Raw genomic sequence first — 26,885 nt, forward strand, 5'->3', positions numbered from 1 at the left:
AGTCAGAGCAAACTGAAACAAAAATTCTTAATGAAATAATAGCCTAACTGAAAAATTATAGGAAGAGAAAGAACTTGGCTCGTTAATTCATCACGGAACAGTATATAGTTTTTTAAAAGATGTTTTTAGGGGGTGGGGTTTTTCTGGTTTCAGCAAGATATATAAGAAAACAAATTAAATCAACATTATGTTGAAAAACATCTCCATGTTAACTATTTTTTAGTGGGGTGATAAAGTTTTGCCCTAAAGTATTCCTATCACTCGCAGTAACTCCTTTGTAAACATATGGTATATAAAATGAAAGCCATAAGAAAATTATCCTTACTAATTGTCAGATCTAGTTTTTAATCTTTAAGTTAGAGTAACCAATCAATTTATCCCTCCTATAATGTTCTTTCTCCATATTATATTCTGTCAGTTACTTTAATGTTTTAAAATGGCTGCTTTAATTTAGGATGCCACCTCTTGTCATTTCATAGTTTTTTGTTTGGGAGGAGAATTCATCGAAGTGGATATTCTGTAACTTTGTGGTTATTAATTGGCTTGAATCACATTTTTAGCTCAGAACTTTTCTGGTCATAGAAAATGAATTATCAGAACACTAGCTTTGTGGCTGTAAAGTCTGCTACCTTTGAATCTGATTGTTAGTACCATCTTAATACTACTTTATAAAGAATGCAGAATATACCTTTATATATGGCTTTCTCAGAGTAAAGATATATCCTTTAATTAAAGCTAATTTGCTCAATATTGGCTTGGAAACTTAAAAGATTTTACTTAATACTAATATTTTTGTAGCTATAAGCTCATAATTTTAACACCTGACTTTTCTGCTATACTAATTCTGAATAGTAATGAAACATTAAACTATTTCATTTGGATAATGTTGATATGAATATGTAACCAAATATTGGAAAATTTCAAATCAACCTGCTACCAACCATGAACTCTAATAACACATGGGCATTTTTTATGACTATCACTTTTAATATATTAAAATTATTCAGTAACTTTTTTTGCACATTACATGAAAAATTAATTTTTAAAATTTTATTCAAAGCATTAGGAAAATCATATTCAAAACACAGAAATCATCAGACTGTAACAACGCTGCATAGATAGTGGTATACGAGGTCCCTGACACTAAGTGACTTCTACCTAACAAAAACTTCAATGTTCAAGTCACCAGGTAGAAAATGGTAGAGGCATTAGGTCCTCTCTCTGAGGCTAGAAAAATGGCTTCAGTGGTGAGAAGTCACACTTTAAACAACAAAGATTAGATTATCCCCTAATTTACTTCTACTCCCCTCTTATTATTTCTCAGATATGAAAATTTAGAGTGTAAAGATTACTGGAAGGGAACAGGGGGTAAATTACCTCTTAGGGGATACCCTGATCAGTGCCTGCTTTAATTAGACAAAACACTGAATTAAGTTTTAAAAATTACAACCACACCATCATGCCTAACTAAAATTGCCAACATGAATACTTTTTTTACATAATACATTACATGTATACAAGAAAAAAAATGACCTGTTTTCAATCCTTTGACCTTCAGTAGAAAAAAATGTCATCACTAATGAGAGATCTGAAAGATAATTTTCATGGCAGAGCATTAATTCCATAGAGATCAAAATCATTTCTGAATAGCGAAAATAGCCTAAATCAATGAGAAATTGCTAAATTTTTAAAAAGTTTACTTTTTGAAAGGGAAGACAATTTATTTGGAAGGAATTTGTAGCTGGAAACATTGTTCATTAAAACATTACCCTGAGAAAGACTCTTAAAATTGCCAGTGCTTTCAGAGCCCCTCCCTCCACCCCAACAATGCAGGAAGGAGCGATTTGTAGGCTTCTAGCCTCTTACAATTACCTACAGGAAGAATGTTTTGATCTCAACAGTCTTTTGGGCTTTACTACTACACTGGTAATAGGCCACAACCAAGACATCTGAATGGTAGACTATAAGCAAATTTTTGCACTCATTTCAGGCTTCTCCCTTTATCCTTTTTTAAGAAAGAGTTTGTAATTCTTCAAATAGTCTTGGACTCAAACCTGTTGACAAAAAAAAATCTTTTTGTAAGCAAATTGGAAATTTTCTTATAGTAGTAAACGGTCTGGTCTACAATCTCTAATCTATGCCTAGAAAATAAGGCATTATTAATTCTTCATTGGCCACTGCAGAGCATAGACAAGTGTTTTCTTTCTAATCAGAGGCATACGCAAACATTCCTCAAAGTGCAGTTATTTTTAACCTCTGTGATGCATTTACACAGCATCAGCATTTACGACTCCTTACATACTTGTAGGATAAAATGCTTATTCCCAACATCTTACATACACCATAATTACTTGAGAAAAGACAAAGTGAGAGCAGCTACAGAAGTAGCAAGGTGTTTTTCACAAATAAAAAAACCATATACAAAAAATGGCAAGTTGGTGGTAACTGGTAGTATGAACTCTCAATAATATTCCACTTTGGGTTCCAAATTAAGATTTGACAAGTTTGAAGCCTTGTCCTGTGTCCAGCACAGTAGGAAGAAACCAACTCATTTTTAATCTTTTCAAACACCTAAAACAACTTTTGCAGATCCAAAAAAGGTTCAGACCACACAACCAATTTGCCAAATGCACCAGTGGATATGTAATACGAGGAAAGTGTAACATCCAGTGCTTGGCCACATCGCTGCCTGTTGGCAGATGCAGAGTGTAGTCACTCCACCGCTTTGACACACCGTAGACTGCTTTCACAGTGCGTCCCTTTTCAGTCCAGCAGATGTTATTACTGGGGTTGCAGTTATATTCTACCCAGTCCTTTGTAAAGTCACCCAGCTGTGGTGGGTCAGCTTCTTCAATATCTATGGTCTTTGTCATCTCTGCTCCTTGCACCGCAATGTACTGATCATTGATTTTTCTCACTTCTTTCACCCATGGAGTTGAATTCTCACTGTCTAATACGATAATAAGGCGAGAACAGAAGGAGGCATTCTTTTCTCTCCACCATTCTAAAAGTGTGTCAAGGCGCAGTATGTCTCCACCTGTGAACAAAAGAAAATTCAATAGAGTAATAATTTCTGAAGCCTCTTCTTAAGTATAGTTTAAGTTCCCGGAATTAAAGATGTAGGCCAAAAAAATAGATGGAATCTTCCTTTCAAAAGTCTCTTGTCAGATGAGTTTTTTAAAAACAGACTTTCAACTTCAGGTAAAAAAAAAAAAAAAAAAAATCCTTGTTATATTAAAAAAGGAATAGGTTATAATAAATTAAGAAAATTGTTTTTATGAAGTTAAATTACATATTAAGATCTTCTTCCCACTGCTGTCTATGATAGTGTAAAATCTGAAATGACCAGGAGGAATGGAAATAAATTGTGAGGGAGAATTATAATAAAATGGTATTTATAAAGAAATTTTAATGACGAGAAAATGTCTATGATACTAGGAGAAAAAGCATAACATGGAAGTCTATCTTCTTTATGAACAATTAATATTCTTTTATTCATCAGCCTACTATATCTTAGACTCTTGACAATGAAAACGTTATTTCATGAATTGTTCTTATACTCGTGCTTATCATTTCAGAGCCACTATTTCAATACATGGTCTCCACATATTACTAATGTGTTGCTTCACAGAGAGCTCCAGAAGATACCTTTTATTATATGGTAAAATGTTAACTTTTCATTATTGCCAGTTCTCTTCAATTTCTCTAGAGATCAGAGAATGACAGATTACAAGAGCTATTATACAAAATCCATCTGCCACAAAACATCATTGTCTAACTTGCCTTCTACAACTATTTCAATAAATATTCTAAAAGCATGTTCTACACTAATTCTCTTATATACATGCTCTTTAGATATCAATAAAAGATTTAAAGGGGCATTAAAGCCTTTTCATATGACTATTTCTCTTCTCTGGTTTGCTCTGCTTTCTCCTATGAATAGGTTCTATGTTGCATTTGGCTTTTGGCCCAGATGGAAAGTACTTAAATTTATTTCAGCTAACAGCCATCTGATGCAGTTAAAGTAATTGAGACTGCTTTTTAAAGGCTTTGTTTATCTGTGATAAACTGCTTTATAGATTGTCTACATTTTTTTCATTTATTTCTCTGTCTTTATCATAATTTTTACTCTGAAACAAAGAGGCAAAAATAGCCGATTCCATATTATGAAACTCCATAAATGTAAGGAGACTACTACATCTTCTAAGAAGTATTGTGAGTAAAGTTAGGTGATATAAGGGCAAATACAGATTTTCTTTCTCACAGTGGTATTTAGTTCTGGACCTGCTCTTAACTTGCTAACTCATGTAAAGTCTAGTCATGATGTTTTCTATTTTACAGGTTTTTAGAAAGATATAATTCTCAGAGCTCAAAGCTGTCACGTGGGCTGGAATGGATTAAAGCATTTTCCTCTGAGCAGGAGGGTTCAGTAGTATTTTTGAGTACTATCTGCCTTTGAGGCTATGTCTCTAGCAGCCCAGGGCAGGAACTAACTGAAAGGAAGGCTCAGCCTCTATGCCTGGTTCAACCTGGATACCTCCAAGTGGGCTTGGTGCCTCAAGCTGAGAGAGTATATAGAGTTGCTGAATTAGGATGGATGAACCTACCCATCCTGAAGGCAGGGCTACGTGCTTTTTCCATTGTGTTCTTCTACTTTTTAAAATAAAGTCTTCAACAAAGAAAGTTACACCTACAAGAACAAATCTTCTTGGCTAAGAGAGGAATTCTATAATGGTCAACTCATTGGTGACAGAGTCAAAAAATATTATAAAGATACCATTCCAGAATGTAATTGCTAGATATTTACCTAAAATATAGTCACACTTTAGAGTTTTTAAGTCTTCATAAATTATTGCTAACTCATAGTGAGTGAAAATTTAAGAACACTGATGTATATGTTATTTATCTTGGTGTCTATTATTTTTCCTAGGAAAAGAAAAAGTTGATGTAAATAGTAGTAAACTGTACATCTAGAATTTTTTCCCAAAGCCATTGTTTAAAAGATACTTGAAATAAATTTTTAAAAGATTTAAGAGGAAAAATATAAACTTACTGAAAAATGCTTATATTAATAAATCCTTCATGTAAACACAGAACAAGCTTACTTTTAAAATTACTTTCTTAAAATACTTAAAATAACCAAGGATATATGCATGACCACCAAAATTATGCCTTTTCCCCCCATTTCATTTGGGGGGAGTTCATTATTATAAACATTACAGTAAGTTTTCAATAATCAATCCTGGGTTGTAGGTCTGAAATTCTATTTCTGTAAAGATTTCTGAATTGACCAGAACTTTTTCTTCTGTGCTCTAAGGTCAAGTACACAGAATGCTATACTTTACCTAGAATTAAAATAGCCATAAGGGTTTAAAAAGTTTTCTACATTGACTTATTAAAAAGTTACAGGTCAAGTAAAAGATTTCACAAACTATATTCAAGTAATTTTGATGTGGACTACCTTCTTCGACAGTATTTAGAAAATGGGTGAACAGTGCTAACAAAAATATCTACTAAACCAGAACGTGATTTTCTCTACCTTAATGGTTTTAGCCTTGGCAGCACATGGTACAACGGGGGAAAAAATACACTTTAAGGGGTTAGGCAGATCTGGATTTGAATCATGGTTCCATCACTTACCAGTTGTATGACCACAGATATGTAACAACTTTAGATTTTCATTTTATTCTTTGAAAAATGAAGATGATAGAGGTGATAGTACTTACCTCAAAGTTTTTTAAGTGAAGATTAAATTTAATGTATATAAAGTATCAAGCATAGTAACTGCTTCAAATGTGCCCAATAAATGTTTGCCTTCACTCCTAGACAGCCATTAAGTTATTCAATATTTATTTGCAAAACCAAAAATTACAACAGTATTTTTATGATGAAAACCTCATTACAAATCTAGCATGAAATGAGTGAGACCATGATGGTTTAAAATCATCTCTATTTTAACCTTTAATCATCTCTACTTGGAGTTCTTATGTTGGGAGCTCTACCTCTGTCCTTCCAGAACACTTCTGTTTATATTTGTCCTTGATCTGAGTATCTATTTCTACTTATGTCTATTTTATTATTTGTAGGTGTTCTTAGTATAAAACATCTATAATATTTAAGGAAAAAGCAGGATAGAATTAAGTTCTAAAAGAACTATTTCTAACATAAAATAAGAAAATTACCCCCTTCCCCCCCGCCCCGCCCCATGATTCATTCAATGATCTGTTACTTGACGATCCCTACTAGGGATCTGCTAGGCTCTGTTCTAGGTGCTAGGCAAATAATTCAAAAAACAAAGCCCATGACTTACATGGTCTCTCTTCTAGTTGGGAAGACCAAAGAACAAATTTACATATAATATAGATCTCATTTTACCATTGGCAAGAAGATTTAATATTACCCCCTCATTTTACAGAGGAGAGAACTGAAACTGAGAGAAGTTAGTGACAAAAATAACACTGTTGTGACAAAATCGGGACCAGAACCAAGGTCTCCTGACCTAAGAGCTATTCCCACCATATTATCTCACATGCTGTTTAAACTCCTGGTGAGCTTTCTAACTTAAATAAAACTGCACATGCACAGAACTATTGAAATCAGCATCCATAACATTTAAAGACTTAGAAGTACTAGTCAAGTTAATCAGCTTCTGAAAAATGTAACTATATTTAATAATTCTGAAAATACATTAGAGGGAAACTGATAATGTCTCAGAGTAAGCAGATTTTTTTCTTCCAACTAAGACATAATTCTCAAAACCTTTAGAGATTACTAATACTATGCTAAACAGGTATGCTAGAGAAAAACAAAACAGTCATCTGTATACTTAGTAAACTGTGAAGTAGAAAATTGAGAATTTTGGAAATTTAATGTTTCAGTGTGAAGGGTAGACTTCCATAAAGAGGTTTATCTTCGTAACAGTTAAATTGCCGGAGGTGCATTTACCTGCAAGAGCCCACTCTCCTGTGCCATGGGTGTGCCCACTGTAATACAAAACATACGTATCATGTCTAGGTCCATCCACAGTCCGAAGTTCAAGGAAAGATTTCAGTTTGGAATGTAGCGTATCAAAAGACAGTCCACTTGTGGAATAGTCACATCCATAGGTCTCAATCATATGATATGCAAAAAATCTTTGGATAGCATTGAGCATGCCAGTAGACCTCAAATTTAACTCCTGTACATGTTCTGGGGGAAGAAGTGTTGGCTGACCATCAGGACTGAAGAAAAAAAAAATTATTTTGGTGTTTAAAGAGTGTCATTCTATGTCACATTCTTATTCTTCATTTATAATTATCTCAGCATCGTAACAGTTGCTGACAACTAAATGGCAGAATTTTTTTTTAAATCCTCTTTTCTAAAGTGCTAAGAATTAAGCTTGAACATCAAAGCTTAGTTTCTAAAAGTTGTATTTCTATATAACTTTTATATAGCCAATAAAATAATCACCAAACTGAAAGCTGGGAAAAGATCTCCAAAAGTAGATAATACTATTCTTTGTTCTGTATTCATACTCTTTTACCAAATGACAGATATTGAATAAGACTTTCTAAAAGCAAGATCATACTGATTTTACCCCGTGTTTCAAGAACACCCAGGTGAGAATTATAATGAAAGAACTTTTTTCCTTGACAAAAAAATTTTAACAAAACATGGAAGCAATGTTTTATATTTCTATATTGAAAAAGACAGTCTTTATAAAGTTGCATTCAAGTTCTACTAACTTAAGGAACATAAATGACAGAAGAAATTGTTAGTAAATGACATTTTGAAAAGGTTATTAAAATTTAGGCCCACTGCCTTATACTACTGAACACTAAGTAAAGACAGATCTGATCGTAGAACAAATGTAAAATGCTACTGTAGTAAAGATGAAAAACCATGTCTTAAAGCTAGCAGAATCAAAATATCAATATTGAGCAAGAAAAAAAATCATCACTCCTATCCAGAAAAGGAATTTCTTGCAGTAGTTTTGAAAACCTCATATTTTCCTTCATATATTCACTACTAGTCTAATGACACTAGTTTTCATCAAAATAAGACACTTTGTTCTCTATTTGTAACATTTAGCAGTCACAAACAGTAAAAGAATAAGCAATGTATTAACAAAAATCAGAATAAAAATCTGTGCAAATTACTATTTCCACGTTTTCTCCCTGCTAAACTGTCACATCTTACTTTATGGGAGCCTCTTAAATCTATTTCTTTTACTCGTCATAAGAATTTGCAGCCCTTTATAAAGCCTTCAACATGAAGGAAAATATTTACTACAAATAGTTTTGGTTTTTATGTCAAAGATTTGAAATAAAAAATTTATTTCAAGTCTTCCCCCTCCCCACCCCAAAAACCACCAAGGATAATCAAAATTTATTAACAGCAAAGATTGATTTTTTTCTATTTCAAAGGTACTTACTATAAAAAAATTTTTAATGTGGCAATATTTACAGATTCAAAAAGATTTGCCACACATTTAGGGACAAAAATTATTTTGGAATAAAACTACAATGAAACAAATACATGTTTAACTTCATTCCCAATTTTTTGTATGACATTTTCCAGTAAGCAGAGTATTTTTACATTCATATTCTCATTAGCTCTTCATAATGTTCCTCTGAGATGGGAAGACTAGGTATTGTCGTTTGCATTTTTTTTAGGGAGGGAGGGGCAGAGGGAGAGGGAAAGAGAGAATCTTAAGCAGGCTCCATGCCCAGCGCAGAGCCCAACGTGGGGCTCGATCTCACCACCCTAAGATGATGACCTGAGCTGAAAACCAGAGTCGGACACTTAACCAACTGAGCCCCTGTCGTTGGCATTTTAGGTAAAAACACTGAAGTTCAGAGAAGTTATGATTTGCTTAGGGTAACACAGAACTAGCATTTAGGACTCTCAGGTCCAGTATACATTCTATTAAATTTCACCATGTTGTTTCACAGGACATTTTCTTAAACAAGATAACCTTTTCTAAAGAAAGGGTAGGACCTTTCCTTAGAACCATTATTTGTATTTTCTGATTTTTAGCTAAGTATAAGCTAATCACATTCATCAAAAAAATATTTAAATTGAATCCTGAAGATTATATCATTTTGCAGAATAAATAAAAGTTTTTAAACATTTGGCATAAATGAAAAAAACTGCAAGAGCATTATATTTTGAAAATATTATACTTTTGAAAAAAATGAGCTATCACATTTTATATTCAAATTCATACAAATATTAGGAAAATGTTGAGTAAAATAGACACTACTAATTATACTAGATTACTGTACCTGCAGAAGTTGGTGGGAATCACAATAGCATATCCAACAGATGTTCCTCCTAAACAGTTACCCAATTCATGGAAGAGTCCATGAGCCATGGATTCCAATGGTAAAACTATCAGAAACATGCTCAAGAAGATTCCATTTGTTGGCTAAAAGAAATTTAAAACAGCATATTTATACAGTGTGTGTGACTGCACTTACGTGTGTGCATATGTACATATACATACATTTGCCCCTACTTCCAAAAAAGATAAAAAGAACAATTAATAACCTAAAAACAATTACAAGCTGGAGCAGAGAAGTATATATGGATGAGCAATGAAACCTAAATTAATCTGGAAGCTTCTTGGAAGTTGTGACAAAACAAATACAGCACATCATATTTTTTTAATTTGCCAGGTAACATCCTACCCAAACTAAAAAACAAAACCCTCTTGCTATGACAGAAAAATCCAGAAAACAAATCCTTTCCTGTTAAAACATACTCTAAATCATTTTTCAAATAACATACTCATTTATCAGAAAAGTTACTTTAGAAAGGGCTCATTTTTTTTCCTGTGAAAAGTCCAAAATTAAATAAAATCTTACAGAAATCTTAAGATTCTAAAGCTATCAAAATGAATCCCATTCTTATATTTAAACTTTTAATAAACTTTTCCTTTGAAAAGCTTTAGACTCCGTAAATTCAAAGTTGTAAAAAAAAAAAAAATGAGTGTGTGTATATATATGTTCTATATACATAAAGGGCATCTAAGCATCCTAAAAGCAGAAGAGAAAAAGGGAAGCAGAAAAACCCAAAAATAAAGGATCCATTTAAGTGAAAAGAAAATGGAATGATGATAGTCACTCAGTACTGATCTACAGCTTCACAATACTAATATTATTCCATATTCTTTGTTTTGCTACTGCACATAGTATATGGTTATGTGCTTCTGTGCATGAACATGCATTTTTCTAACGTGAAGAGATGGCTGATTCCTTCAGAATTTTAATAAAAAATAGGTGATTTCCATAATGGAAAAATGGATATAATGCCCTATTTTGGGTACATTGTTTGCTATCAATTGCATAAAATACAGTACATGCTCAATTTAGAAACATTAGAAAATACAATTAAAAGAGATAAGTGATTAAAATCATTGCAAGTATTGTCCTCCACACATTTTAAAATATTCTGACTTCAGATAATATATATTGTTTATCAAAGGATAATGTTCTGTATACTAATACATTGTAAGCCTATTAATATAATGCTAGTCATTTGTAAAGAATGGCATTCTTATATGTATAAAATTTTAACTAGCTGATCCCTTATTATTGCTATTTAGATTCCATTTAATTTTCTATTTTAATAAAACCAGAATAAGTATTGAGTTCTCTTATTATTTCAAATCCCTTTGATAATTTGAGTTTCATCTTTGGTGAAGTGTTAAATATTTTACTCATTTTTCCATGGGGCTGCCTTTTTATTGATTTATAGCTTTGTTTTGCTCTCAGTATATTTAAGACTTTTGTGGGTTGTATGACAAATGATTCCCCCCATGCCTTTTTTTTTAGCATGGTTTTTTAAAAAAGATTTTATTCATTTCTTTGAGAGAGAGTGTACATGCACAGGTGGAAAGGCGAAGGGGGAGGGGGAGGGAGAAGCAGACTCCAAGCTAAGCGCAGAGCACAACCAGAGGCTTGATCTCACGACCGAGGTCACGACAGAGCCGAATCCAAGTCTGACATTTAACGGAGACACCCAGCTGCCCCTTGTTTAACATGTTTTTAATTGTAATGTCACTCTGTGTAAGTTAAAGAAATCTTCCTCTACCCAAAGGTCAAAAAGATTATTTTACATTACCCTTGAAAGGCTTTATTGTTTTGCCCTTCACATTTTTAGGCCTACAATCCAAATGTAATTGATTTTTGTTTATGGTCCAACTCCATTTTTTCTATTTGTATACTCAATTACCAATCACTGAAAATCTCAACCATTCCACACTGCTCTACAGTGCCGTCTCTGCCATAAATCAAGTATTATGGGATTTGTTTTTATACTCTATACTGTTCCATTGGTCTGTCTGTTCTTTCAAATACTTCCTTTGGTCTTTATTTCCTCCTTTCTTTTGGGACTCCAATAAAATAGAGATCTTCTCACTGTATCCTCTCTGAGTCTTAGTCTTCTGTATTATCCCTATTTTTCTTTTGTGCTCCTTCTTGTATAGCTTTTTCTGACCAATTCACTAATGTTCACTTCAGCTTTATCTATCTGTTAGTCTTACACACTGAATTAATTTCAGGTATTTTATTTTCTGATTCTAAAACTTGTTCTTTTTCAAATCTGCCTTGTCACTATTTTATAGTTTCTAACTTCCTACCATTATATACTATCTTTGCTTTTATTATTTTCAATACTCTCTTTGATAATTCCAGTATCAAGATTTTTCTGGTCATCTCTTGCCTGTTGGTCCTGCTGCTTATTGCTCTTGATGCCGTGTGTGTATGTGTACCTGGTTATATTTATGAGCTGAACATTGTATGCAAAAATACACACGTGTGCATATATGTGTGTGTGCATATATATGTATATACACATGTATATATCATTATCCTAGGCCTGAAATTAGTCCTATAACTACATCACACAGACACACACACACACACGACTAATTTTAGGCCTAGGATAAGGATACCTTTCCCCAAGAGGAGTTTTGTTTGGTTCTTGCAGGGAGCTGGGGGCATTACAACTCAGTATCTTAATACAGGTTTGACCACTTAATCCAGGTCAGATCACTCACAGGACACAAGGTCAGGATGCAAATTCATGACAGCGCTGTCTTGGACATGGTTCCACCCTTTTCTTTCAGTGTGTCATCTTAAAATGGGAGGTAATTTACCAGAGACCCCACCTCTGAAGTCCTGGGCTTTGGTTTTTGCTCCTCTTGACGGCACTAGAAGTGCAGCTCAGCTTTAAACCTTCCTTCCTCTGTTTTAAACATGTCCACAGGGCACAGTGTTTGCTACTATCCCAGAAAGTCTGATATGTATTTTCATTTATTCAACTCTTCTTTCAAAACCTTAAGTGGAGTTTATATATCTTTGTAAAAATGTCTTAAGTTTCTTTTAAACCTTTTTCATTTTATGCTTGTTGTATGAATGGAATGATTTCCATTACATTTTCTGATTATGGACTTACAGGATATTGACTTTTGTGTATTTACATGTTGTTATTTGCCACCTAAATGCATTAAAAATATATATTCCCACTATACACCATTTATTTCTTCTTATACTACCTACATCCTACAATTCCAAGAAAATTTACATAGTTTTTATCGTGGCTAGGTTTTAATGATAACTATCCACAAAATCAACCTTTTATGACAGAGTTTAGAATGTTAAAGATGCAGCATAATTCTCACAACTGTTACTATAGCATTTTCAGTTGATTTTCCAGTTAACTCTTAGGTTTGTCAGGTAATCATCTTACCTACAAATACTAATAATTTCAATACTTTCTTTTTCTGTACCTTCTATTGCATATGTTGCTCCAGGATAACAAAAAATCTTTTGTTTTTAGGGGTTTAATTGGTCAAAGGATTACTTCTACATTATGCCAGCCATTCATATGAAAGAATTACTTAATAACATAACCAATATGACAACTTTATTATTTCTACCTTTAACTTTACATAAACAGTACTTTTCTGATCAAGATAGCAATGTAAGAAATTAAATAACTCACTATAATTTATAGCAAGGGTCACAAAAGCCTTCAGGGGCCAGAAAAGTGGTATGTGAAGCAGCTGTGATAAACAGTGGTAAGGATTCTAAAGGAAAGTGCACTGCTGCCTAAAGGCATACATTTTTTTTTTAAAGGCATTTGTAAAAACTTATTGAAGTATAATTGACATACAATGTTATACTGGTTTCGGTGTACAACATAGTGATTCAACAATTCCATACACTACTCAGTGCTCACCACGGTTAAGTGTAGTCACTATACAACGTTATTACAGTATTATTCATATTTCCTATGCTGTATTTTCATCTCTGGAAGTTTGTACCTCGTAATCCCTTTCATCTCTTTTGCCCATCATCCCACCCACCTCCCCTGTGGCAACTACCAGTTTGTTCTCTATATTTAAGAGTTTGTTAGTTTTGTTTAGATTCCACATATAAGTGAAATCACATGGTATTTGCATTAAAGGCACATATTTTTTAAAAAATGTTCTGGCTAGATAAGCTGGTCTACTCAATCTTACAAGCATGTTTATTTTTTATTTATTTTGCTATACAGACATAATTACAGGATTTAAAAAACAGAATTACAAAAAAAAGCACCTTCTTAAAAAAAAAAAAAAGTCCCTGCACGTTATTCCAAAAATTAGGATAGTTTCTAGCAGCAAAACTGAGAAGTTCAGGTTTGTACACAGACTTTCTGTACTAAGAGTTACTAGGAAATTTCATGACATAGATATATAAAGATAATTCATAAGCAAGGAATTTGATATTCTAGAGTGGGGAACTAAATTTTGACATGTAAATTGTAATAGAATGTTGTACCATGAAAAAATGTTAACTTTTCATTTTGTTTAATCAAACCATTTTCCTTTAAGACTATTTATTAACTTGATCTCTCATCTTTCCTATTTCTTAAAGACAATGGAAATTTCCATTTCTGAAAGTGCCCCAGAAATATTTAAATTTGGCCCTACTTATCAAATTATGTCAAGGGTACAGACTAGCCTTTCTTTAAATATTCATATGGACCCTATACCAATGGTTATTATTGACTTCTGTATTACCTTAAAGAATTTTATAAACCGGGGCGCCTGGGTGGCTCAGATGGTTAAGCGTCTGTCTGCCTTCAGCTCAGGTCATGATCCTAGGGTCCTGGGATTGAGCCCCACATCGGGCTCCTGGCTCAGCAGGGAGCCTGCTTTTCCCTCTCCCTCTGCCCCTCTCCCTGCTCATGCTTTCTCTAACTCTGTGTCTCAAATGAATAAATAAAATCTTAAAAAAACAAACAACTATTTTAAAAAAAAAATTTTTATAAACCTAAGATTTTTTGTGAAATTAAAATATCCTAATTTTACCATTAGAAAAAAGCATTGCATTAATGTAGTTCACTGCTAAATTATAAACTAATGATAAACTTCAATTGCAGATTAGTCTGTATATGACTCAAGTTGGAAGCCTTATTAAATAATTTAAAATTCCAATTAAAATGTTAACGGATAGTGGTGTTATTCAATACTCTCATGTCAGTTATACAACACTGATGGTAATATTTAATAGGACTAAATAAGCAGATATTCAGAGTTACTGATAATTCATATATAATAGATGATCTGTTATTTTTATAATCTTAGAAAATTGATAATTTTATGTTAATTTTTAAAAGTCAAATTTAACAGAGAAAATGTTAAATATTTGTATAAGGTTATCAAGATAACATACACAAACAACAGTGAGCAGTTCGGCAACACAAAAAAATTAGCAATCTTAACTGAACAGATGGTAAATATGTCCAGGGGGAGAAAAAATAAATTTAGGATGTTTTATCCACTTGCCACTTTCAGAAAGCTTCAATTTTACTGGCATGCAAACATTTACAGCTTTCATTTGACTTTGGTGTACTCCTTATATTTTAAACAATTCCCTGTAATAAAATGATCAACTTACCTAATCAAAACAATTAAGTGTAGGTACTTTTTCTTCCTCCATTTCTCCAAATCACTGTAAGCTCACTATCAAACTATAGGACATGATGCAAATTTCAAAGCAGACAGAATCTGAACATACTAGCAGACCAATAAACAACTCTAAGTAATATCCTTTGTAGAAAAGTAGTTACTAGCTATTCTCTGTTCAGCTGGGCTTTCAAGTCATGGTCAAAACATTCAACACTTTCATATCATAAAATTTCTCAGATAATAGGAACAAAATCTCTATGCAATATACAGTATCAAAGTTGGAATTTCATATTTAAAAATCTGGCATTTGCCTAAGAGATAAAATTATTGTTTAGAAGTATTTTTGTATGAGTCATCTTAAGTAAGTCAGTTTGGGAAAGAGTATACATGGAAGTCTAAAGAAAATCAAGTCCAACTAAGAAACAGAATATATAAATGTATATTACACAGCAATATATAAATGAAGGTATTATGCTCTTTAATGTGAGAAACCCATATTTAAGAAACAATGGGCAGCCTCCAAAAATTTGCTCAGTAGAGGAAATTTTAAGAACATTAGGAAAATCGGAGGGGGAGACAAACCATGCAAGACTATGGACTCTGAGAAACAAACTGAGGGTTCTAGAGGGGAGGGGGGTGGGGGGATGGGTTAGCCTGGTGATGGGTATTAAAGAGGGCACATACTGAATGGAGCACTGGGTGTTATGCACAAACAATGAACCATGGAACACTACATCAAACTAATGATGTAATGTATGGTGATTAACATAAAAAAAAAAACATTAGGAAAGCTACCTCACAGTTTTAAAGTCAAGTGATTTCTTTATACAGAGGCAATAGGGTCTAGTGCCAAGGACTTAAGCTTTGGAGTCAGACTTTGGTTCAGTCCTAGCTCAGCCATTTACCATCTGTGAGTACATGAGCACATTAATTAACCTTTTGAGTCACAATCTATAAAAGGGGACTACTATTTATTTTGTGAGCCTGTAGTATAGATTAGAAATATGTGAATATGGCCAGCACCATAAATGGTAGCTGTAATTTGCAGTGAAGCATTTTTAAATCGAAATGGAAGTCATGAGCAAGACAATAAAAAGCTAAATGACTATTACTGTATAGGAGATACTGATGCAGAGTTAAAGCTCTAGTAAATGTATTAGAAATCTTTTTTTCTTCTTTTGAGTAATCTCAAACTACAGATAGCAAAACCAGACATTTTTTAGATGACAATCCTGGTAAAGGCGAAACAACAGTGGTATGGAAATCAAACTCAGGAAGTCTACTGAATTTTACTTTTCCCGTGGGCAGAATAAAGAGGTTACATCAAATAATCTCTATCCTCGTTTCCAACTCTAAAAATATATGGAACTAAGTAAAGTGGTTAAGAGCTGTGAAGGCAGATTGCCTGGATTCATACCAGCTCTGCAGCCTTGAGCAAGTTTCCTAATCTCTCACGCATGTTTCTTATTTATGAAATGGGAATAATAATGGTACCTATCTCAGAGTGTCAGGAGGATTAAGTAAACACAGAAAGTACACAGAATGGTGTAGAGCACACAGACAACAGTTAATAAATGGTAAATCTTATTAAATGGAAAAAACTCTCTACGGTCATTAAAATTTTTAAAAGTTGGGAAATCATCTGGGGAAAAAAGAAAAACCTTGTTTTTACTTCAAGAAAAACAAATTAGGACCATTGTTGGTCTTTTAGAAAAAAAAGTACTCCTGTTTCATAGTGTTCTGGCAGAAATGATAAAACATCAAATTAAAAGAATGCCTTCAAGCTAAAAAGAATTAGTGTCCCCCCTCTCTCATCTAGACTAAAATAGCTCAAAACTTTAGAAAATGAAACAAAACAAAAAATTATGAAACATGTGCACTTCTAGTTTTGGCAGATTTGAAAACTCCCTGCTCCCCATGCCAAGTGAAGTAATATGGCTGATCCTGCCATCTTGTTAGAAATGAAAATGCTACATCTGTGGATTTCATCCCTTCATTGGATGTGAGGCTGATCTTGTTCCATCTGTCACACTCAGTGATTGCCATTGCTTGGCCTATAGAGAAATCAACGGATTATGGTTTTTCTGGTTTGGGTCAAAAGGCTTCTACAAAAAGTTACATCATACTCCCATGGAATCTGCAAATGACAAGGTTGGCAAGGAAAGGCATATAAATCTCATGTGAATGATATCGGAAAGAATCTCTAAACCTAAGAGTGAGCGATGGGGTATACTTCCTTGGGTATCTGGATGCTTTCCTCCTCTTTTATCTTTATATGAATTATCAATTATCACAATTTCTGAAAAGCCTATAGCTGAGCAATAATACTAGTACCAAATGCTGTGGTACTAAGTCTGTCTTATTGACTTATTTAAAAAAAAAAAAACAAAAAACAAGGATAAAAGAGGAAAGCAAATAGTACATTAAATGAACATAACACAAATTGCAGGAAACAACAGCTGTAATGTTCCATTTGAAAGTCAGAATGAGATTATGAATAGAACACAACAGAAGTTAATGGTAAATTCCAGATTTTTAATGTAAATGACTTAGAATGATACTACTGACTCATTCTGAGAATGCTATTAAACTCAGTAAAACTAAGGAAAAACAACCATGTGGGATAAGCTAAGATTCTATTCAAGTGAAGTCAAAGATTTCTTAGATAGGACATCAAAAGATTCATAAAAGAAAAAAAATTGAAGAAGACTATGGCAAAATTTAGAACTTTTGCTCTTCAGAAAACACGGTAAGAGAAAAGATAAGCCACACACTGGAGAAAATATTTCCAAGTCCTATATCTGATAAAGGACTTCTATCTAGAATATATAAAGAATTCTCAGAACTGACTATAAAGAAAACACGCAATTCACATTTTTAAAAATTGCCAAGAAATCTGAACAGGTACTTCACCAGAGAAGACCTACTGTAGCAAGTAAGCACAAGAAAAGATACTTAACATCAGTAGTTACTGGGGTAATAGAAAATAAAACCACAATGAATTACCACCAGACACCTATTAGAATGGTTAAAAAACAAAAACAAATAGATAATACCAAGCACTGGTTATTATGTGGGGGGCAAATGGAACTCCTATATGCTGCTGGTCGGAATGCAAAATGGTACAGCCACTTTGAAAGCAGTTTGGTAGTTTCTTAGAAGTTAAAAATGATTCATGTTTATCACATGACCCAGCAATCCCACACCAAGTAAAATAAAAATTTACCTTAACAAAAAACCCTATGAATGTTTCTAGCAACTTTTATAATCACCAAAAACTAATTTCAATATCCGTCAATTGAGAAATGAATAAACTGTGAGATACCCATACAACGGAATACTGCTCTGCAACAGAGGAATAAACATATACACAACATAGACGAATCTATATGAATTATGGTAAGTGAAAGAAGCCAGATTCCAACAGCCATATAATGTACAATTTCATGTATATGACATTCTGCAAAAGAAAAGTGTCTACGGACAGAAAACAGATCAGTGGTTGCCAACTACTGGGGGTTGAGCAGGAGGGAACTCTGGGGGGTAATGGAACTGCTCTATATTTTGACTCTAATGGTAGTCACACAACTATATGTATTTGTCAATACTGCAAAATTACACACAAAAAATGGGTGAATATTACTATATGCAAATTTTTCCTTAATAAAAAAATTTATATATTAAGCTAAGTAAAACTAACAAAACCCAAAATTAACATGCAAATAAGCTTAATTTAAAAAAAAAATTTAAAAAGCTTAAAATAAAAAGTGGCTAAGCCCATTTTTGGAAATTAAAGTCCAAGCTACAGTTGTGCTTCACGAGGCAGGTTAATCTCATGCTTTTGCTTGGTTTTACTCCTCTGGTAGTAAAATAATAGGACATTGGACTCTTTAAAAATATACTTAAAAAAAAAATCTATAAAATGTTGTTCATTCCAAATGCCTGCTAGGTCATTAACTCAATGAAATCCATCATCCTACATTCCCAAGTGCTCTCTTTATTCTTTCAACTTTTTTTTTTTTTTACATTTTAAGACTATCCACCACGTCAGAACATTATTCAACTTTACATTTCATCAACTTATTGCAAGTTCTCTTTATATTATACTTCTCAACAAGACCTTAGGGAAAAATTGCTGTGCTAAGGGTAAGACTATCACCTTAGTCCAGGTCCTTATCTTTGCTCCTAGCTACACTTGATTCCAGGCTATCTCCACTTTCACTGATCCTATCTTTGGCTGACTGATCTGCTCAAAAGGTTTAATTTTTTTTTTTTTTTTCCTGCCACACTGGGTCTGCCCCCACCAATCAGTGGAACTATTTTTCCAGTGGAAATCCATTAAAGCAAATTTTAATGAGACAATGGAAAATATCAGTTTACACTTGACTATTACTCTCACAGAAATGTGAAGAAATGGGTTTAGAATATATTGTTAAAAAGCTAATCAGTATCTGTATCATTTAGGAATGTTAAACATTGTTCAATTTCTACAAAACAAAATCTAATTTAAAGAATTTGAGACAGGGCTTAGAATTTACTTGGATTAACAATGATGTTATGCCAAAAATAGTCCTGGCCTTACAAAACTCTTAATTTTTTGCCTTTCACTATATAATTTTCTGATGCTTTCATCAGCCAAAAGGGTTGGGACTTTATATAAATCCAGTGGAGTGTTTCCTAAATTATGTTTCATAGGGAGGTTAATAGGTGTGGTGGGAGGAGGTGGTTAATGAGAAGTATACGCAAGAATTTCATGGTAAGTTTGGGAACATTTCTCTTTCTTTGACACTTTTTCTCTGAGTATACTCATTAACATCTCACCCAACACCGGGCAGAACACAGTTCGAGAAATCTTTAAACAGAAGATTAATTCAATTAAAATTAAGTTGAAAAAATTTCATTGCATCAAAGACCATGCCTGCACCATAGGCAGCAGTTACCAAACAGCAACTAACTGGGGAATGCAGACACAACTCAGGTAGATGCATGTTAATCTTAAATAGCTAAAGTAATACCTTGTTACTCAATGGGTATACTTTTGACCAGTAGTTTCTGTATCACCTTTCACTGTTCAAGCTGTCTCCCAAAATCAATTTCAATCTTCAAAAATTTAGCAACATCCCCACATGATTTCAATGCACGTTAAAGGTTGAGAAGCACTGGCCTACAACAGGAGTTCGCAAACTTTCTGTAAAGAGCCAGAGAGTTAATATTTTAGGTTTTGTGAGCCTGAGGTCTCTGTCATAACTACTCAACTAGGCTGTCTATTATAATGATAAAAAGGTCTATATATTAAGAAGGTATAGTAATTAAAGATGTATGTATGTACTTGGAACAGAATACCAAAATACATTGAACAAGAAAATAACAGAATCGAAAGGACAAAACCACAATTTAGCAACTTATAATGAAGGTTTTTAATATCCGTCTCTCAGTCCTAATGGAAATAGAAAATCTGCAAGGATATAGATTTAGGAAGAAAACCCACCAGCTTGACCTAGCTGGTATTTATAGAACACTCTACCCAACAACAGCAGAATGCTCATTCTTTTCAAGTGAACACGGTGTTTTCTCTAGAACAAAACACATGGCAGGCCACAGAACAAGTCTTAATAAAAGACTAAAGTCATATAAAGTATGTTCTCCAATCACATGTAATTAGAAATCAATAACAAGGAAATGTGGGAAATCCCTCAAATATCACGTTATCAGACAACCAATTTTTAAGTAACCCAAAGGTCAAAGAAGAAATTTCAAGGGTAATTAGAAAATATCTTGTGAGACAGCATAGTACTAGTATAAGGTCAGACATATAGCTCAACGGAACAAAAAAGAGAGTTCAGCAATAAACCCTTATATTTATATTTCACTGACTTTGGACAAAGGTATCAAGGCAATTCAACAGGGGAAAGGAAAGTCTTTTCCTGGAACAATTAGAAAGCCATATTTTGCAATAGTTAGATCCTTACATCATACTATAGACAAAAATTTTTTCAAAATAGATCATATACCTAAATGTAAAAGTTGCAATAAAACCACTAAAAGAAAACTACTATAGAAGAAAATCTTTGTGACCTAGGGTGAAGCAAAGACTTCTTAGATATACTAAAAACACAGTACATAAAGAGTAAGTTGATAAACTGGTCTTCATGAAATTAAAAACCTGTACTCTTCAAAATGTGTCATGAGGAAAAAAAGATAATTCACAGACTGGGAGAAAACATTTCCAAATCATCTAATAAAGGGCTTGTATCCAGAATATAAAAAGAACCCTTAAAACTCAATCATAAGAAGAGAAGTAACTCAATTTAACAACGGGCAAAAGATGTGAATAGATATTTCAAAAACAAAGATAAGTGAATGACTAATACACACATTAAATGATGCTCAACATCATTAGTCATTAGAGACATACAAATTAAAACCACAATGAGATAGCACTCCACACCTAAATTGAGAGGCATTCTCAAGTAGATCAACTTTAAAAAAAAAGTTGAATGGAAGGACAGAATCTGGAAATTGGTATTCTTAAAATTATTTTTGCTGACCTATTCTTTGGAAAGCTTTTGTGTACTGCCAGTGGTACACATACCGTATTTGAAGACCACTGGTAGAAGAATACAAGAAAGATACGGTGGCTTAGACAATAACGCTTAACAGGATTTGATGATCTGGAAAGGTGTCAAGCATGAATGAGGCTGATGTTAGGGGGGCGGGGGAGTAGTTAGGGCTGGAAAAGGAGCTAATAGGAAAAAGGTGAGGGAAAGAAGCAGAACTCTTTTAAGAGTTTCTGACAACATCCTCCATCATCATCATCATGATTCTGATAGTCCCCAGCACTAGCAAGTAAAGTGAGGAAGATAGCCTCAGGCAACACCCACAATGTTTTTATCATTTACTTGACTCCCCCACAGGCTCCCTGCCCTAGCCCACACTGACAAAAAGGCACCATGCCCAGGCAAGTCTCTACATTTCCCTTCAAACACTCACATCTAGAAATCACTCTGTAGCAAGTAACTGGACCAAAGCAGAAAACTGTACCAAGCACAGGTGATCTTCCCTTTTCCCCTGCATCCTAATCTGATGTACTCAAATTACAGTATTTCTCACACTGTAATAATTGTTTACATGCTTGCCTCTTCCCTAGCCCATTAGAGACTGTGACTTAAGACAGACACTTCTTACTCATCTTGCAATCTTCAGCAGCCAGTACAGTATCTGACCTATCCTGCATCAATAAATGTTCAAAGAATGGAAGACTAGGCTTGTTAATACTATAAACTCCAACCATGCAATTTAAATATCTTTGTCTACAAAAGAACTTTTTAATTTTTTTAATATATCATGGGCAGCAAATGTATTTTAAAACCCAATTTTTCTTTCTCAGGAGAGCCACTAATCTATAATTAAGAACCTGATATGTTATATATCTAATCACCTTTTACATATATGGGAAGTGGCTATATAAAAGAAATGTGTTGTAGTGAAAAGACCGGCAGACTAGATAGAAGCTAGGTAACCTGGTTAGGGCTAGTACCAGACACTCTGTGTCTTCTCAGGCATTCAGTTTCCACCTGTGTGAAATGAAAGGATTAATGTGCAATCTCTAAGCACTCTTCAAATGTTAATACTTAAGAATCTTTAATCTGAGTGTTTAATGAAGGCAGGAGGCATGTCAGTCGCTGAGTATTCCTAACATTTTGGTACTTCTTTGCTAGAGATCAAACTAAATGATACTGTCAATATTCATTCAGTACTTCAACTCCATGAACAAAAGTAAAAAGAATCTCCTTTTGAAATCAGGAACGTGACTTTTTGATTCTAATAATTTAACTCTTAAAGCAAGCATTAAATCACACATCATAGGCATTGACATAATAAACAAACTAGACGCTTACCTGCCAGGAAACTGCTCCTAAAATCGCTGTTGCAAGAAGACTAAAAAAAACTAACTGCTCTGAAATTAAGCAAAAGTGACGCATCCCTTTGGATGCCATGATTCTATCAAGGCTATTGTTATCTACCCTGTGGGTGAAATATACTTTATGGCAGTCATTTAATTTGGTATGGAATCCCCAAAGAGTTAAGAGAAAAATAATATGGCAAATCATCCAGAAAATTCCAAAAATGGAAAAGCCTGGTATTACAAAATACCAGAGGTGAGTATCTCTAAGTTTAAATGCTGAAAGAATAAAAAATGTAAGCTCAATCATTCCTGTGAAAACGACTGAAAGTCTTCTGCATATTCTTCCACGGTACAAAAAGGGTTTCCACCTTTCAGTCACTGAAAGTCCACTAAAATAAATGTCAAGGAAAGGGTCAGTTATCAGGCAGATAAAAAAACATGCAAAAGCAACTGGATTTTTGGGAGTTTCCAATGAGGAGAAAAACAGCAAGACTGCAAAAATAACTAAGTTTGGAATAGCTAAGAAAGACTTCATTCTCAGGTCAATAACCAGCATGGCCAAAGCTACAACAAGTAAAATGACACTCAGAGACTTCTCCACCAACATAGTTGTGCTGGCAACAGCAAATCCAACAAGTTCCAGAAATTCAACTGTGGTTAGTAAAGTGGGTCGATGACGGACATACCCAGAAATTCTCTCCACCAAAGCACATAATATCCTTAGTACTATAGAAGTTAGAAGCAAATATTTGGTTGACTCTTCTTTCACATCATTTTTAAAGGATGAATTGTCAAGAAAACATAGGAGGCCAAGCAAGAATCCAAACCAAAGATTGGAGAGACTTAAACTTGCTGCTTGCATTGAAAAATAATAATAGAGTATGCTGGCAATTCCAAGAACGAAAAGACCAAGAATAAAAATTACCAAAATTAAGGAATTTGCTGTTTTTTCCCATCTTACATAAAGACCTAAGCATATAGCAACCAATAAATTGATTCTGGCTAAATAGCCAAGATAACGCACTGAAGAATGCATATTCACTTCTCTGTTGACTTCTTCCAGTCTTGTCATTGCTAAATACAGACAATGACTAAAGCAGTAACGCAGTGATTTACACATGTAATCTGGCAATTTGGGCTTTCTCCCTGTGGTACAAAAATTAACTGCTTGTTTTTCATCCAGCAAATCCAACGTATCCGTAACTCCTATTTCAGCATTTCCTCTGGTGGAATTTTTGTTTATCGTGATCTAAAAAGCAGAAAAAATAAGTCAGTGTTAATTTTATATAATTTATATTTTAGCTCTCTCTTCTTTGTAGAAAATAATAAATAAATGAGAAATAAAGTTTCTTTTGAAACTCAGTTTTAAATTTTACTTGCATGTATCTTAATGGCAATTGTTTCTGGTTTAAAAACTCAGTTTATCCATATAAAAATGACAGTGCTTTCTACTTAACATATGCTAAGAAGTATGACTAAATCACCACCAGTGAAACTGTTTTTCCAAAGACTAAGCCATTCTTACTTCAATGGTTAGTTTTTCAACTACAATGTGTAAATGTGAGATATTCAACCTAGCTTAGATTGTAGAAGATGGATCTGGCACAATCAAAAACTACTCAGCAGCTAAACCGAATGATGGGCTTCATCATTACATCTAATTTGAAAAGCACTTGTATCCAGTAATAGCAACCGTTCCTACCTAAAATCCTCTCCATCTTTTTTACAAGGCAGCTCTAACAGGCTATAAAATCTTAGTCTTTACATTGTTTAACTAATAAACTTACCAGAAGTAAAGTTTAACTGCATTAAAGTTAGTCCCTAAAGTTAACCCATAATTTTCCCTATACTTTGATCTCTACTAAATTACTTGGATTATCAAACCTCCTTTCTAGATCTAAATACTATCTCTGTAGCAAACCAATTCCTGAACTTCCTAGTCAAAATTCTGAAGTTAGAATCCTAACCAATATTTACATTAAATAACCAATATTTAAACTTTATATATGTATTTTTAAAGATTTTGACAGAGAGAGAGACAGCAAGAGAGGGAACACAAGCAGGGGGAGTGGGAGAGGGAGAAGAGGCTTCCTGCCGAGCAGGGAGCCCGATGTGAGGCTCGATCCCAGGACCCTGGGACCATGACCTGAGCCGAAGGCAGACGCTTTATGACTGACCCACCCAGGTGCCCCTAAACTTTATACTTTTACTTTTAAAAAGTTAACAATTATTCGTTAAAGAACGCAGATAATTATTTTAGTCTTTGAGTGCCCCCACAAATTGCACTTAAAACATGACGATGGCCAAAAAATGCTTTAACTATCTACCAGATAATTCTTCAAAGTTTATGTTATACTGTTTCAGAACTGATCCATTCAACAGCTCATGGTCACAATAAATATCCATGGAGAATTCAACCAGACAAAAATTTAAAAAAATGACTTGTTTGCGATGAGCTTATTTATACTTTAACAGTAGGACACATGAGAGGCACCTGGGTGGCTCAGTCGGTTAAGCGTCTGTCTGCCTTCGGCTCAGGTCATGATCCCAGAGCACTGGGATCGAGTCCTGCATTGGGCTGCTTGCTCAGCGGGGAGCCTGCTTCTCCCTCTGCCTGCTGCTCCCCCTGCTTGTGCACACTCTCTGACAAATAAAATCTTTAAAGAAAAAAAAAATAGTAGGACACTAAAAGAAAGACCCGACAGAAACATGATAACCTGGAATTAACCCTTAATTACTCATTTGGCTGGAGAAGAATTTTACTGAGTGACAATCTTACAGTCTCTGGGATGTTCCAAGTACTGTTACTAATTCTACTTCGCACTAATTCTACTTCAGCAAGTGTATTTTTTACAGATAAACCTATTTAAGTATTCTGATTTTCCTCAATTACATTTTCATCCCATCATTTCTTAAGACCATACACCACTAAAAAAATGTCTTCCTTTGGTATATTTTGCCTTTACCTTTTTGCTTATATGTAAGACATTGATAAAATCTAGAGTGCTTTGCATTTTTTTTTAACATCACTCCTGTAATATAATCGTTCAACAAATAGGTTGGAATACAGATCCTCAAAGGGTTGATGGTACAGTCTGGGCTTAGACAACTGAACACTGCTGAAGAAAAAAACAATCACACACCAGGCTCAATGGTTGCCACGCAATTCACGAGACATCCTTCTGTTTCTTTGGTCAACACTCTCCCATTTTGTGACTACCCAACCTCTCTTCCTTAGCCTCAAATCTCTGACACCCACTTCCCACTCACTGCACTCTCACTAGATGACTGCCTCCAACAGAGTTGTCAGAAGAGAGCTTACTTGAGTTTCCGACACCACAAACCCACCTCTACCGACATCTCCTGATACGGGGGAAGAAGGATGTCCCTTCCCTATCTAAGGCTAAATCTTTCAGACATACTGGCTATCTTTTCCCCTCTACCTCTTCCAGAACTTCACAATCTCTTCGCTCTTCAAACTCCCACTCTTCTCTTATCCATTAGCACTTAAACATTTGCAAAGCTCTTTTTAAAAACAATACCAAAAAAACCCAGAAACAAAAACAATCTTCACGCATCCCCATCTTCTCTTCCAAGTTCAATCTTCCGTCCTCTTTTGACAGCTATTCTATGATTGCTTCACTTCTCACACCACTCAACAATGGTTCCTACCATACAACAAACTGCTCTGCCAAATTCTAAAGTGACCTATAAGCTCCTAAAACCAATGCGTACTTTTCATTTATTATCCTGCACTTTTTTCAAACAACCTTTGACATTGTTGACTCCTCTCAATTTCTGAAACCTGCCCTTCCTTTAGCTTTCAAAGACCAACCTCCAGATTTTCTTCTAACTCAGTGACCTCTCCATCTTCTTGCAGACTCTTGATTCTCAATCCATCCTTTGGATGTTCAATCCCAGGCCTAGGCTCTTCTCTCACTGTACACTTTCTATGAGCAATCTCAACTATTTCCATGTCTTTAATTATTCTCTCTCCCTAATTATATACATATATTAATCTGTCTGATATAAATA

The 26,885-nt window shown here is 34.1% G+C and overlaps 1 protein-coding gene across 1 annotated transcript; it reads right to left on the reverse strand.

Moving 5' to 3' along the window:
- Positions 1-319: 319 nt before the first annotated feature.
- Positions 320-23,970, reverse strand: TMEM168 (transmembrane protein 168). Its single transcript, XM_021699328.2, has 4 exons — positions 22,843-23,970; positions 9,267-9,409; positions 6,946-7,220; positions 320-3,037 (listed from the first exon to the last, which is right to left on the reverse strand). Exons 1-4 carry the CDS (start codon positions 23,968-23,970, stop codon positions 2,490-2,492), a joined length of 2,094 nt encoding a protein of 697 aa, XP_021555003.1. The 3' UTR covers positions 320-2,489.
- Between the last annotated feature and the right edge of the window lie 2,915 nt (positions 23,971-26,885).

Source organism: Neomonachus schauinslandi, chromosome 12 (genome assembly GCF_002201575.2).
Source record: "Neomonachus schauinslandi chromosome 12, ASM220157v2, whole genome shotgun sequence".
NCBI lineage: Eukaryota > Metazoa > Chordata > Mammalia > Carnivora > Phocidae > Neomonachus > Neomonachus schauinslandi.